Here is a 15,277-nt window from a genome sequence, read left to right as displayed (position 1 = left end):
CTTGACATCTGATGGGAGGGCGTTCCACAGTGCCGAGAAGGCCCTCTGCCTGGTTCCCTGTAACCTCACTTTTCACAGTGAGGGAACCACCAGAAGGCCTTCGAAGCTGGACCTCAGTGTCCGGGCTGAACAATGGGGGTGGAGATGCTCCTTCAGGTATACTGGGATGGGACAGTTTGGGGCTTTAAAGGTCAGCACCAACACTTTGAATTGTGCTCAGAAACGTACTGGGAGCCAATGTAGGTCTTTCAGGACTGGTGTTATATGGCTGCCCAGACAACAAGACCTCCCTCTTGTCCTCACTGATGTGGCCCAAAGGAAAGCAGAGCAATATGTTAAGCACCGGGTGGGCTGCAGGAGTTGCTGGAAGGAGGCATGCAAGGCGTCCTAGGGACTCCACTCCATATTTGTGTAGGGTTTACTCCTTAGTCTTTTTTTCTTCCAAATATACTTTGCAAGGCAGCGGAGGTTTAGGATCAGAGTTTTCCTTCTAGATGGGCTACCTTCCCAGGCGGAAGAGCCCCATCTGCCCCCTGACCTCTTTATACAGCACGTGCAGAAATAATCTTCTTGACTCTGGGACCCCACTGCAGGAGATGTCCCTAACTTACCAAGGGTTTGAGACCCAATTGGTTACACTCACCTGGTTTAGCCGGCTAGTTGAAGCCATTCCTGGGGTGTGGCTGCTGTCGCATGCTGACAGCTTCTAGGAGCCACAGATGAGAGTTGAGTGCAGGGTGCGGACCAAAGGTGGACAAACTACCCCGGAAGGAACACAATGTGTCCCTCATACCCTCACACCGCCCCTAACACTCCTGTATGATTGCAATCCTGGTCAAAATAGGCACACCCTAATTTCATTTGGTTCTTGAAATTTTGCTGGGGCTTATGCAAATCTATGGTGCAACCATATTTGGAATACATATAATAATAATATAATAATAATATATATAATAATATATAATAATATATAATAATAATAATAATAATAATAATAATAATAATAATAATAATAATTTATTATTTATACCCCGCCCATCTGGCTGGGTTTCCCCAGCCACTCTGGGCGGCTTACAACAGAAACATTAAAATACACTAATTTCTTAAACATTAAAAGCCTCCCTAAACAGGGCTGCCTTCAGATGTCTTCTAAAAATCTGGTAGCTGTTTTCCTTTTTGACATCTGATGGGAGGGCGTTCCACAGGGCAGGCGCCACCACCGAGAAGGCCCTCTGCCTGGTTCCCTGCAACTTGGCTTCTCACAATGAGGGAACCGCAAGAAGGCCCTCGGAGCTGGACCTCAGTGTCTGGGCAGAAAGATGGGGGTGGAGACGCTCCTTTAGGTTATCCCCACACACCTCAAAAAAAGGCTCCTGTAGAGTTGGGCGACTAAGAGGTGACATGATAGAAGTTAATATAATTATGCAGGACATAAAGTGGACAGAGATTAGGTTTTCCCCCCTCGCTCTCTCATAACATTAGAACTCATGGAAGAGTCAGGAACTTGCTCCCAAGAGGAGGCAGTGATGGCCACCAACGTGGATGGCCTTAAAAGAGGATTAGATGCATTCATGGCGGAGAGGGCTCTCAGTACTAGCTGTGATGGCTGTCCTTTGCCTCCACAGCCAGAGGCCATCTGCTGCTGTTGTTGTTGTTTAGTCGTTTAGTCGTGTCCGACTCTTTGTGACCCCATAGACCAGAGCACGCCAGGCACTCCTGTCTCCCACTGCCTCCCGCAGTACCAATTTCACGAAAACACAGGAGGGGAGAGGGCTCTTGTGCTTGGGTCCTGCTTGCAGGTTTCCCACAGGCATCTGGTTGGCCAGTGTGAGAACAGGATGCTGGATTAGAAGATGTTTAGGTGGAAAGAAGTTTCCACCTAAACATTAGGAAGAACTTCCTGACAGTAAGAGCTGTTCGGCAGTGGAATTTGCTACCAAGGAGTGTGGTGGAGTCTCCTTCTTTGGAGGTCTTTAAGCAGAGGCTTGACAGGCATATGTCAATAATGCTTTGATGGTGTTTCCTGCTTGGCAGGGGGTTGGACTGGATGGCCCTTGTGGTCTCTTCCAACTCTATGATTCTATGACTAGGTGGGCCTTTGGCAAGGCTCTTTTCATGGTCTTACGTTCCCAAGGTCACCCGTCAAAGACCCAAGTCTGCCTTTCATCTCCCGGTGCTGGTTTCTTCTTGCTAGGCTGATAGCGTACACTTAGGAAAAATGATGCGTCAGTGTTGGGTGGGTGTGTCTGCATGCATGGACGGCGATGACAAACTGCATGCCTGTTGGCCTCTCGAGTGCCTTCACATGGCCCTTTTGTTTATCTAGGTGCAGCTGCCAGAAAGAAAAAACAAAACAAAAAAAGCATCGCCGTAATTACACCTTTTGGAAAGCCAGAGCTCCAAACACCTGCCAATCCTGTCCCGCCTGCTTTGGGAGCACCCAGTTCTGCCTGAGATCCTTGGAGGATGTTTCACACAGCCGTGGCTGAGAAGTCGCTGCGCTGTATTTAGGTTGTGCTACGCCCTTGCCTGGTGTCAGAATCAGATAGGGATGGGGGGACCGAAAGCAGTGGCTCTGAAATGTGACGCTCTGCTCAGGAAGTGCAACTGACACAGAAAGAGAGAGAGGAAGAGAGAGAGAAACAGGCCAAACGTCTGAGAGAGGTCGGCGCTTTATCTGTGCACGAGGCATGCGTAGGTTGTTTGGCAAGAGAAGGCACTGAGCCGGGGGCTGTACCATGGGCTGAGATCCTCTGCCTGCCCTGTCAAGAGGGTTTTTGTGTGTGTGTGTTGTTGTTTTTTACGTCCATCATGAATGTGCAAAGGCAGTTGACATCTGCAGCCATCAGGACTGAGGCACAGAGATATGAGGGCGTTAAAGTGCAGCTCAACAAACTTTTCCGGCTGGCGGAGCTGGTCGGGGACCCACATCTGAAGAGCAACATCAAGACTTCCCTGAGCATCGTACGAGGTACAGGGCTGGGCCTTTCAAAGGGAGGGATGGAGGGACCGTCTGGGCAGGCTAGAAGCATTTTTCTCTCGGACCACTCGTTTAAAAACACTTTCTGTTGGAGTGAACTCTTCTCCCCCTCCCTCCGCACTTCTCCTGGGGCCGTTAATGGGTCGATCTAAAAAATGCTTTAACTCTCTCAATTTGCATATACCACAAAGCCTCAAAGTCTCTGAATGTCTTGAAGGAAGGGAGTGGTAACCTGAAAGAGTCAAATTGACTCTTGAAATGAAAGGGCTCTAAAACACGCAGATAGAAATGTCTTGTAGGTAAAGTTGCCAAGTGTTGTTGTTGTTTACTGCCTCCTGCTCCTCTGCCTTTAACAGCAGCATGCATGACCAACATCAGCAGGTGACAATGCTTATCTATTCATGACACAAAGCTTCACTAAGCAGATGTTAAATAATAATAATAATTTATTATTTATACCCCGCCCATCTGGCTGGGTTTCCGCAGCCACTCTGGGCGGCTTCCAACAGAAAAATAAGACACAATAATATATTAAACATTAAAAGCCTCCCTGAACAGGGCTGCCTTCAGATGTCTTCTAAAAGTCTGGTAGTTGTTTTCCTCTTTGACATCTGTTGGGAGGGCATTCCACAGGGCAGGTGCCACCACCGAGAAGGCCCTCTGCCTAGTTCCCTGCAACTTGGCTTCTCGCAACGAGGGAACCGCCAGAAGGCCCTCGGTGCTGGACCTCAGTGTCCGGGCAGAATGATGGACCTCAGTGTCCGGGCTCCTTCAGGTATACTGGACCGAGGCCATTTAGGGCTTTAAAGGTCAGCACCAACACCTTGAATTGTGCTCGGAAACATACTGGGAGCCAATGTAGATCTTTCAAGACCGGTGTTATGTGGTCTTGGTGGCTGCTCCCAGTCACCAGTCTAGCTGCCGCATTCTGGATTAGTTGTAGTTTCCGAGTCACCTTCAAAGCTAGCCCCACGTAGAGCGCATTGCAGTAGTCCAAGCGGGAGATAACTAGAGCATGCACCACTCAGTCTGCAGGCAGGTAGGGTCTCAGCCTGCGTACCAGATGGAGCTGATAGACAGCTACCCTGGACACAGAATTGACCTGCGCCTCCATGGACAGCTGTGAGTCCAAAATGACTCCCAGGCTGCGCACCTGGTCTTTCAGGGGCACAGTTACCCCATTCAGAACCAGGGAATCCTCCACACCTGCCCGCCTCCTGTCCCCCACAAACAGTACTTCTGTCTTGTCAGGATTCAACCTCAATCTGTTAGCCGCCATCCATAAAGGCACAAGAACTGGCCAGGTTGTTCCCACCCCCTCCCACCCCCACTGGCAACCTGGTTACCTGGCCAGGTGTACCTTGCCATCATGACAAACTAGTCTTGGTTACGGGGGCAAGCTTCTAACCTGACTGAACTTTTAGTTCAGGATTGTGGGGTCCTTTTCAGCCTGAAAATTACCTTTCCTTGTGGGCATCTTCTGGGGGAATTCCAGTTGCACAAGAGCCGGACGTTTCTATGCCCGTAGACACATCTATTCAAGAAGCATCCTCACAACTCAAGAAGACAATCTGGCAAGGCACAGAGATGGGCTGGTGAAGGGGGTGGCCTGCGGATATAGGGGTGGGGGGTTGCCTTTGGAGATTGTCAAAGGCCAGGCATCCCCAAACTGCGGCCCTCCAGATGTTTTGGCCTACAACTTCCATGATCCCTAGCTAACAGGACCAGTGGTTGAGGAAGATGGGAATTGTAGTCCAAAACATCTGGAGGGCCAAAGTTTGGGGATGCCTGTCATAGGCTGTACAGCAAGGCTTGGAAGGCCACTTTCAGACCACAGGCTGGAAATTCCCTAACCCCACTTTAGTTGACTAATCATACGGGTGAATTTAATACATATTATTTATAATAAGGCCTCTTCCTAGAATGTCTGCTTCTTCTTTTTCACAGTGGCTTCCATCACAAAAAAAAATGGGGAGGGGACACACGAGAGGTACAATATACCCAAAAGCTAAACGTCATTAGGATCATGCTGCAAAATCTGCACCCATACGAAAAGCATGCAGGCAGCATTGTACCTCATTGATGAGTAACAAGCACGTCTACCCAATGGATCAGCAACCTGCCAATGAGTGCCACAGCACTGGGCTAACTGTTAAGCACAGGTGTTCAATTTGTTAATGCATTTAAAAGCGTCCATTTAAAGGAAATTAGTCTGCTCGTATTTAAATTTTTGACTGCCTTGCGCTGCTCACTTTTCCAGCTTCGTTACACCAGCGCTGCTGTGATGCTACATTTGTGCAAATGTTTAGGATAAGACTGGAGCAGAAGTTATATATGTAATGAGGAAACAATGGCCACTTGCAGTCAGGGGCCTCCTTCAGCTATTAGGATTATATGCTCACAAGTGACTTGGTTTGCTATGGCTACGGCTCCAAAGTGCTTCCATTTGGGGGGGCTTTTCTACTAAAATAAAACAAGACAACTGAACAACAATTAATAAACCATGCTTAAAATATATAAAAGCATTATTTTTTTAAAGAAGTGTGTTTTAAGCATAGTTTATTAACTCTTGTCCAGCGGAAGTCCTTTTTGGGCCAAAATGCATTGGGCATTAATAAAAAGCCTCACTCCCTTTCAGCATCTTTTGAGAATTTTTTTTTTGGGGGGGGTCGTTTCCGAATTACATTTAGTAGGGTCAGTCTGCTTTATAGTTCCTGTTATTTAGTCAGTGTGGCTTGCTATAGCTGTCAGTCTTCAGCGTTCGACTAAAGGATATTTAGAGGCTAAGAGAGCTGAGTGAGGAATGGGCAGCGCCGTCTTACCCATAGGCTCTAGGGGTGCAGGGCACCCAGATGCTGGGCTCTCAGGGGCGCCAGGCCAAGAGGCTGGGACTCGAGAGTTTTTTCCCCTATTTAAATATTTTTTATTAAAGATTTCTTGAATTACAAAGGTGTGTGCAGTGTCACTCATATTTTAACATGTATCATTTTTGCAAATCAGTATCATTTGTTAAGACACTAAGAAGAAAGAGGGGAAATGAGGTAGATAGGGGATGGGAGGGTGGATGGGGGTGAGAGTAGGTGACGATATTTCTGTTTTGCTTAATATATGTAGGGCTTGGTGTCAGCTTTGTTTGTGTTGGTACTCCTTTATTCGCTTGTGTTCTTTTGATGGTGAGAGAGATTTGGGTTGGCCAAGGGTGTGGTTGTTCATTTGTGATTGGCTATGATGGTCTTTGTTTTCATGTGTGAGTGGGGTGGGTGGGTATTTTTGGGTCAGGTTAGCCATACTTATTTGTATGCTGGTGGTAATTTTTTGTCATTATCTTGTTGGGCTGAGTGTGTGTGATAAAGGGGAACCATACCGGGATGAAGGGATCCTCTTCTATTTGTCTCCGTGCCAGTTTCACCTTGTTGGTTAGTTTTTCTAGTAAGGCTGTTTCCCATACTACTTGGTACTATTGGTCCATGCCTACTCCTGACAGGTCTCTCCAATGTCTGGTTATGACATTTCTGGTTGCTGAAAGTAGGTGGGTTATGAGATCTTTGTGGTCTAAATGGGCATTATTATCTTGAAAGATGTTTAGTAGGGCCAATTCTGGGGTAATTTCTATTACTTGTCCGGTTATTTTACATATTTCTCGTATGGTTGTTGCCCAGAATAATTGGATTTTGGGACATTCCCACCACATGTGAAGGTATGTACCTGCGCAAGTGCAACTGGGACTCGAGAGTTGAGTCCGGGGAAGAGCCCGCCCGTCGGTTGGAGCACCACGGATGTTGTGTGTTGGAGCACCACGGATGTTGTGTATTGAGTCAAAGGATTTTATCTCTGTATTATTATTGTCTGTATTTGCATTAGGATAAAGTAACTGCCTTTTGGTTCCAGAGGGTACAGCTACTATTGGTTCATTTAAGCTGCTGTATTTGGATCCTCTGTCTTATTGGTTCCCTCCAAAAGGCAGCACTGTGATTGCCTGATATTGTTCCCTCCAAAATGTATCCCCTTCTAGCTAGTTCCCTGTCCCTATAAATGTAGCCTTCCTGCCCTCACAGTCAGTCTTGTTCACTTTAATAAAGAGCTGTTACTAGAGAACTGTCTCCAGCATGTTTTGTCAAGAGAGCTGAAATCACAAACCCCACGTCACAACACTATTGGTCCATGCCTACTCCTGACAGGTCTCTCCAATGTCTGGTTATGACATTTCTGGTTGCTGAAAGTAGGTGGGTTATGAGATCTTTGTGGTCTAAATGGGCATTATTATCTTGAAAGATGTTTAGTAGGGCCAATTCTGGGGTAATTTCTATTACTTGTCCGGTTATTTTACATATTTCTCGTATGGTTGTTGCCCAGAATAATTGGATTTTGGGACATTCCCACCACATGTGAAGGTATGTACCTGCGCAAGTGCAACTGGGACTCGAGAGTTGAGTCCGGGGAAGAGCCCGCCCGTCGGTTGGAGCACCACGGATGTTGTGTGTTGGAGCACCACGGATGTTGTGTATTGAGTCAAAGGATTTTATCTCTGTATTATTATTGTCTGTATTTGCATTAGGATAAAGTAACTGCCTTTTGGTTCCAGAGGGTACAGCTACTATTGGTTCATTTAAGCTGCTGTATTTGGATCCTCTGTCTTATTGGTTCCCTCCAAAAGGCAGCACTGTGATTGCCTGATATTGTTCCCTCCAAAATGTATCCCCTTCTAGCTAGTTCCCTGTCCCTATAAATGTAGCCTTCCTGCCCTCACAGTCAGTCTTGTTCACTTTAATAAAGAGCTGTTACTAGAGAACTGTCTCCAGCATGTTTTGTCAGGAGAGCTGAAATCACAAACCCCACGTCACAACAACTGGCGACGAAGGTGGGATCCGGAATGCTGAGGAGCGGTTAAACACAACCCTGCCTCAGAGTCCGGATTGCAGCTGAGAACAAGACTCACTGGCCAGCTGAGAAGACGACCCTGCCCGCTAGGACAATGGAGAGTCCTAGGGTATTGGAGCCCTTCCAGCCATCAGAGCCCCACACCTGGGAAGACTACGTCGAACGCTTTGAGTTCTTCGCAGTGGCTCAAGGGATCACTGATGCCAGCAAAAGAAGGGCCACATTCCTGAGCTACTGTGGGCCCGAGACCTTCAAGCTAGCCAAGGCATTACTTGCTCCAGCGAAGCTGAGTGAGACATCTCTCCAAGATATTCTTGCCTGCCTAACAAGCCACTTGGCGCCTACTGAGACCAAGATGGCCCGGCGGATGGAGTTCCATAAGAGGCAGCAGCATGCTGGGGAGTCTGTATCCGCATTTCTGGCTGAACTCCGGAAGCTCGCTCAGCACTGCGGCTTCCAAAATCTGGAAGAGACTCTCCTGGATCGGTTTATTGGTGGTCTGAGCAGCAAGAAAGCCAGAAGACGCATCGTGGCTAAAGAAGAGGTTACCCTTGCTTCAGCCTTGAAGGAGGCCACCGCCACGGAGAATTATGAAAGAGAGGAGCTTGATGCCAGTCGCAAGGCTACTAAGCCACAGATAGAAGTTGCGCATGCCATGGACGAGCTAGAGGCTACTCCGAGCCAGAGCCCAGTCCGTGGGGTCGAGTTGGTGCGTCAGGCCTGCACAGTGCACAAAGATCACCGAGGCAGTTGCCCAGGTTGTGGCGGAAACCATGGGCGGAAGAGTTGTCGTTTCAGGGATGCTATGTGCCGGATGTGCGGGAAGACAGGTCACATCGCCAGGGTCTGTAGATCTGCGGCGTCAGGAGCAACAGGAGCACCTAGACTGGAGCATCGCAGACCGCCCACAGCAACTCATTTTCGAAAGGACTGCCACTACATAACGGAGATCAACGGGAGGGCCGTGCAGTTTCCAGCGCAAGGCAAGGCACACGTCAAGGTGAAGATTGAGGGTCAGCAGTGCGACATGGAGGTGGACTCTGGATCTGCATTCACCATCGTGTCGGACCAGACCGCGAAGACATTCTTCCCCAGGGGTAAGTTGCCCCCTCTGGAGCCCTTCCCGGCAACCTTGCAGTCGTACTCAGCAGGCCGCATCCATGTTATGGGAATGTGTGCTGTGAGAGTACAGTTCCGGGACAAACAGGCTGTACTCAAACTGGTGATTGCGAAGGGCAGTCGCCCCAGTCTCCTGGGCACTGACTGGTTCCCCGCCCTGGGACTGAGTATCTCAGGGCTTAATTCAATCCAAACCTGCCCTGAGATGAGCGAGGCATTATGCAAGGAATTTGCTGGTCTATTTAATGGAAAACTGGGTTGTTATAAAGGGCCCCCAGTTGACTTCGAGTTGGACCCCGGGGTGGCCCCAATCCGACTCAAACCAAGGCGAGTGCCATTTGCACTGCAACCCAAGATTGAGGCAGAGCTGGATAAATTGGTCAAGCAGGGAGTTCTCTCACCCGTGGACTCTGCTAAGTGGGAGACTCCAATCGTCACGCCCCTTAAAGCAAATGGGGAAGTCAGGATATGTGCAGATTACAAATGTACTATCAATAAGGCACTCAGGGGAAACTCATACCCCATTCCAGTCGTATCACATCTGTTGGCTAAACTGGCTGGGGGCAAGGTGTTCGCCAAAATTGACCTGGCACAAGCTTACCAACAGCTGCCAGTAACCCCACAATCAGCGGAAGCACAGACTATTGTCACACATAAAGGGGCGTTCAGAGTTAACAGATTACAGTTCGGAGTTTGTGTGGCCCCAGGGATTTTTCAAGGGCTCATGGAACGCCTGTTAAGGGGTCTGCCGGGGGTCTTGCCATTTTTTGATGACGTTTTGATTGCTGGAAAAGACCCACAGGAACTGGTTGCGCGTGTCCGTGCAGTGTTGCTCAAGTTCAAGGAGGTGGGGTTGCAACTGAAAAAAGAAAAATGCAGTTTTGGGGTGCCAACTGTGGATTTCTTGGGGTTTAAAATTGATGCATCAGGCATCCACCCCACAGATGCTAAGATTAAGGCCATCATCGAGGCACCACGACCACAGAACAAGACGGAGTTGCAGTCATTCCTGGGACTTATTAACTTTTATCATTTATTCTTACCCCAGAAAGCTTCGGTAGCTGAACCATTACATAGACTTTTGCAGAAAAAGAATGTGTGGCGATGGGGGCGGGAGCAGCAGAAGGCTTTTGACTCCTTGCGAGAAATGCTGAGTAGCAGGAGCGTCCTTGCTCATTATGATGAGTCGAAGCCGCTGGTCTTGGCATGTGATGCCTCTCAATACGGCCTGGGGGCTGTGCTGAGTCATAGGGAACCGGATGGGTCGGAAAAGCCCATCTCTTTCTATTCCCGTACGTTGTCACCCACGGAGCACAACTATGCTCAAATTGATAAAGAGGCACTAGCAATTGTGTCAGGAATCAAAAGGTTCTATGATTATTTGTACGGTCGCCATTTCTCCATTGAAACGGACCACAAACCACTGTTAGGGTTGTTCAACCCAAACAAACAAACACCACAAATTCTCTCCCCCAGAATGTTGCGTTGGTCAATATTCCTGAATGGGTTCCAGTACACCTTGACCCATGTGCCGGGGAAACAGTTGTGCCACGCTGATGCGCTGAGTCGATTGCCCCTTCCTGGCGGGAGCAATGAGGATCCTGCTCCGGCGGAGCACATTATGATGCTAGAAACACTTCCAGGGGCTCCTGTAACAGCTACTGATATAGCTGAGAAAACGAGGAAAGATGCTGTTCTCTTCCGTGTGCTCACTTGGGTGGGGAGGGGGTGGCCAGGTGGTCCGCATGAAGAAAAATTCAGGCCTTATGCGACAAGGCAGCACGAATTGTCCATGCATAAGGGTTGTCTCCTATGGGGAGATAGGGTGATCATCCCAGCACCACTGAGAAACAGGGTTCTTGAGACGCTTCACATGGGACACCCGGGAATGGTCAGGATGAAGTCGCTAGCCCGATGTTATGTGTGGTGGCCTGGAATGGACCAGAACATAGAACAATGGGTACGAACATGCAAGGCATGCCAAGAGGTGCGGCCAGAAGTGGCCAGAGCACCAGTCCACTGGTGGGAGCAGTCCAGGACTCCCTGGAGCTGGCTGCACATAGATTTTGCTGGGCCATTCCAAGGGAAGGTCTTTTTGGTTATCGTTGATGCATACTCCAAATGGTTAGAAGTGGCGATGGTCCCTAGCATGGCATCAGCTGCCGTAATCAAGGTGTTGAGGCAGCTGTTTGCAACCCATGGGTTACCTGAGACCATTGTATCAGATAATGGGGCAGCTTTTGTATCCCAAGAATTCAGGGCATTCTTGGCTGATAACTTCATAAGAGGGGTCACATCCGCGCCCTTTCACCCATCTTCCAATGGGCAGGCTGAGCGCATGGTAAGAACAGCCAAAGAATCCATTGCACGCTTAATGGAGGGTAACTGGTCGGCTCGCATTGCGCGAATGTTATTTTTGCAGCATGCGACGCCGTGTACTGCGACGGGCAAGTCGCCAGCTGAGCTGCTCTTAGGTAGAAGACTGGTAACGGTGCTGGATTATGTCCACCCAGATAAAATGCCAAACCGTAATTCAAGAGCAACCCCCCAGGCTGAGACTGACACAACAAGGTATCTCGCCCCTGAAGATCTGGTCTGGGTGAGGAACTATTCACGAGGTCCGCGGTGGGTGGCCGGTGTGATCACCCGGGCTAGTGGACCTGTGTCCTATTATGTGACCTTGGAAAATGGGCAAGTTTGGAAGAGACATATAGATCAGCTGAGGCGCCGGGCGCTCAGCAGGGAGGAGTCAGATAATTCATCCCTGGCTAATGACGCACAGCTGCGAGACCAGAGTGAAGATGGCCCAGAGGTGCAGTCACCAGGGGCTTCCGCAAATGAACCAGGGCCTGCTAGTCCTCAGGATGACGAGGTACAGGTAGGGGACCCTGAGATGTCTGGGACTCCATCTGTTCCTGACGAAACCCCTATAGCAGCCCCTCCACCACAGGTAACACCCAATCCAGAACCTGCAACACCTGTTGTCAGGAGATCAAGTAGAAGTTGTAGGACCCCACAGTACCTGAGGGATTACGTCTGCTGTGCTCACTAGGGGGGGAGGGGTGTTGTGTATTGAGTCAAAGGATTTTATCTCTGTATTATTATTGTCTGTATTTGCATTAGGATAAAGTAACTGCCTTTTGGTTCCAGAGGGTACAGCTACTATTGGTTCATTTAAGCTGCTGTATTTGGATCCTCTGTCTTATTGGTTCCCTCCAAAAGGCAGCACTGTGATTGCCTGATATTGTTCCCTCCAAAATGTATCCCCTTCTAGCTAGTTCCCTGTCCCTATAAATGTAGCCTTCCTGCCCTCACAGTCAGTCTTGTTCACTTTAATAAAGAGCTGTTACTAGAGAACTGTCTCCAGCATGTTTTGTCAAGAGAGCTGAAATCACAAACCCCACGTCACAACACTATTGGTCCATGCCTACTCCTGACAGGTCTCTCCAATGTCTGGTTATGACATTTCTGGTTGCTGAAAGTAGGTGGGTTATGAGATCTTTGTGGTCTAAATGGGCATTATTATCTTGAAAGATGTTTAGTAGGGCCAATTCTGGGGTAATTTCTATTACTTGTCCGGTTATTTTACATATTTCTCGTATGGTTGTTGCCCAGAATAATTGGATTTTGGGACATTCCCACCACATGTGAAGGTATGTACCTGCGCAAGTGCAACTGGGACTCGAGAGTTGAGTCCGGGGAAGAGCCCGCCCGTCGGTTGGAGCACCACGGAGGGGGTCTTCTGCTGCGGGTAGCTCTACGCCGCGAGTTTGGGGGCGACTGAGCCAGCAAGACTCTGAAGCGGCCATTCGGCTCTGCCCTCCTGGGCACCTGGGACTGGGCAACCGGGGGAGGGGGGATCTTTGCACCCTGGCACCGCATATGCTTAAAACAGCCCTGGGAATGAATGTGTTCCGTCTCTAGTGCATGTGTGTGTCAATGCACACACACATGAATGTGTAAGGCTCTGTGCAAGGCAAACGCTGGCATTTTGCATCCTGCATGTGCTGAGGTGTCGTCTGCATGGTTGATATGACAATATTATTTTATTTATTAAAACCTTTTTATAGTGCCTTTCACATCAGGTCCTGCAAGGTATACAATAACTTTTTAAAAATGTCTAACTTAATATATTAAAAATGCATTGGGAACATAGGAAACTGCCTTATGCTGAATCAGCTTATTGGTCTATCTAACCTGGAATTGTTTGCCCTGATTGGCGGCAGCTCTCCAGGATTTTCAGGCAAGGGACCCTCCCAGCTGTACCTGGAGATGCTGGTGAATGAACCTAGGACTTTCTGCTGTGGCTCTTCCCTTTACAATACAAGTGAAATGCTGATAATAAACCTTAGCAATAAGATCGTAAAGCAGTGTTTTGCTTTTCCAGCATATCCAGTTAGGCTGTTGAACGAAAAATAACATAGCGAAATTGACTTGGGAGGTGGTGTGTTGTTCGATAAGAGATTGAGTGTTTGGGGGTAGTGGAGGCTCATTTAATTTCATTGTACACAGGTTGTACAATGACAATGAAGGTATTATTATCATCATCTATATCAAATCACCTTCTCAGCTATTAATGGAATGGAGGAAAGGTGGCGGCACAGTCATAGGGTGTATTGCAGGAGCGGGCAGATGTTGGGCTTGCCAGACCTACTTTTTTAAAATTAGAATTCCAAGATGAACTCAAGAGAGGCAGGTGCAAAAGACGCAGAGCAGGTGTGGGCAGCCTTTGGCCCTGACGTTGCTGAGCTACATCTCCCAGCAGCCTCAGCAAGCCCGTGCTTGATGTTATAACTTAAAGAACAGTGTGCCTCGGAGCACATTCTGAGCCTGGAAATGTATTTTCACTGCCGCAGCTGAACAGAGATCGCCATCTTTTCACAAGAAGTGAAGCTGCTCCGAGCTACATCAGCAAGCGTGGAAGTTCCCAGCTGGCCAGCGTTCTTTAACTCAGCAGCCTGATTTGTCGCTTGTCGATCTATTGCAAACCATGCAGAAATCTACCAGTAGACTCCAAGCTACCTTTGGCTCAAGCCCCTTCCAACAGCATTGCAAAAGTTCTACAGAAAATCCCACAAATTCCATATGTAGCTTCCCACATAAACCTCCGATTCCCAGGCATGTATTTGCAGCAACTTAGAGGCAGGCAAGATTCTCACACACATGACAACAGGCAGGCAATATTTCATACTGGAAAGGCAAGGTTGTATGAAGCCACAGTGCTGATAAAATGTATCTGAGCTACATGTATTGGAAGAAACTGCTTCAAGCAGTCTAAGCTTTCTCGATAGTAGATCTCATGCAAGGAGGTATGTGGTTATGCATGTAGGTTTTGCAATTTCCTTCACGATTTCTCCTGACTGCAGAAATTCAAAGCAGAAACACACAGAGTCACGTTCAGAAGGCTGGGTAGGAGAATGTGATGAAGATTTCTTTCTTTCTTTTTTAGCCTTCTCCCATTTACTGATATCCTGTCTTTACACCCATGTGAACCATGTAGTTTCAGGCAAGAGACTGACAACTTATGGGGGAAGTTGTCTCTTAACCATGCTGACTGGGGCTGATGGAGCACAAAAGCATCTGGAGGAATCAGGTTAACCCATCTCTGTTCTAGGCACTGTGGTTGGGAGGGAGACAAAGAGAAAGAGACACAGGGGATGTGCATGAAGAGCAGTAATCAAATTTGCTGAAATGATATGTTGATGAGAGGTTTAGTGCTGCTGGCCCAAAACTAGTTGCCGCTGCTACTAGCACTCTGGGACAGGGGTGCCAACTTGAATAAGATATTGGGGTGGGGGGGCAGGTAAGCCTTGCTCTGCATAACTGATAACATGATGTGGCACAAGCACACCATTTGAATGGCAATGCCCATTGACTTGGGGTTGGGGTTCATATATTTTATTGGGGGGGTGGCAAAGGGATCTTGGCCCCCACACGTTGGCTCCTATGCTCTGGGATAGTTTATATTGATACGATTCCAAGGAGCAGATGAAGCCAGTTGTTGTTTTGTTATTCTTCGTGGCATGTCCTGTCCATAACTCACTTGCAATAGTATTCATGTTGTTGTTGATTCAGATGGGAGGAGGGAGCAAGATTCTTAGCAAGGTTTGCTTTGCGCTACATGCAGAAATTAAACTTCTAACAAAGCACTGTATCTGAAGAGCCTTTGTTGCGCCTTGTCTTTCTTTAATCCCTCATAGTAATACCCAGTTCAACAATTGTCCCCTATTTTTGAAGCAAAGGGATGGTGGTGGCTTTGGCACGTGGACTTGGAACATAGGCCTTTATCATGGTCACAAT

The 15,277-nt window shown here is 48.2% G+C and overlaps 1 protein-coding gene across 1 annotated transcript in view; it reads left to right on the top strand.

The window, feature by feature from the left end:
- Positions 1-2,465: 2,465 nt before the first annotated feature.
- The window catches only part of AGAP2 (ArfGAP with GTPase domain, ankyrin repeat and PH domain 2), a 120,649-nt gene continuing 107,837 nt past the window's right edge, over positions 2,466-15,277 (top strand). Inside the window, exon 1 of the mRNA XM_035102953.2 lies at positions 2,466-2,971. Within this exon, the coding sequence (XP_034958844.2) occupies positions 2,812-2,971 (160 nt within the window). The 5' untranslated portion in view covers positions 2,466-2,811. The remainder of the gene's footprint in view (positions 2,972-15,277) is intronic.

This window comes from Zootoca vivipara, chromosome 2 (assembly GCF_963506605.1).
Source record: "Zootoca vivipara chromosome 2, rZooViv1.1, whole genome shotgun sequence".
NCBI lineage: Eukaryota > Metazoa > Chordata > Lepidosauria > Squamata > Lacertidae > Zootoca > Zootoca vivipara.
The sequence above is the reverse complement of the archived record's forward strand: the minus strand, read 5'-3'. Positions and strand labels throughout refer to the sequence as shown.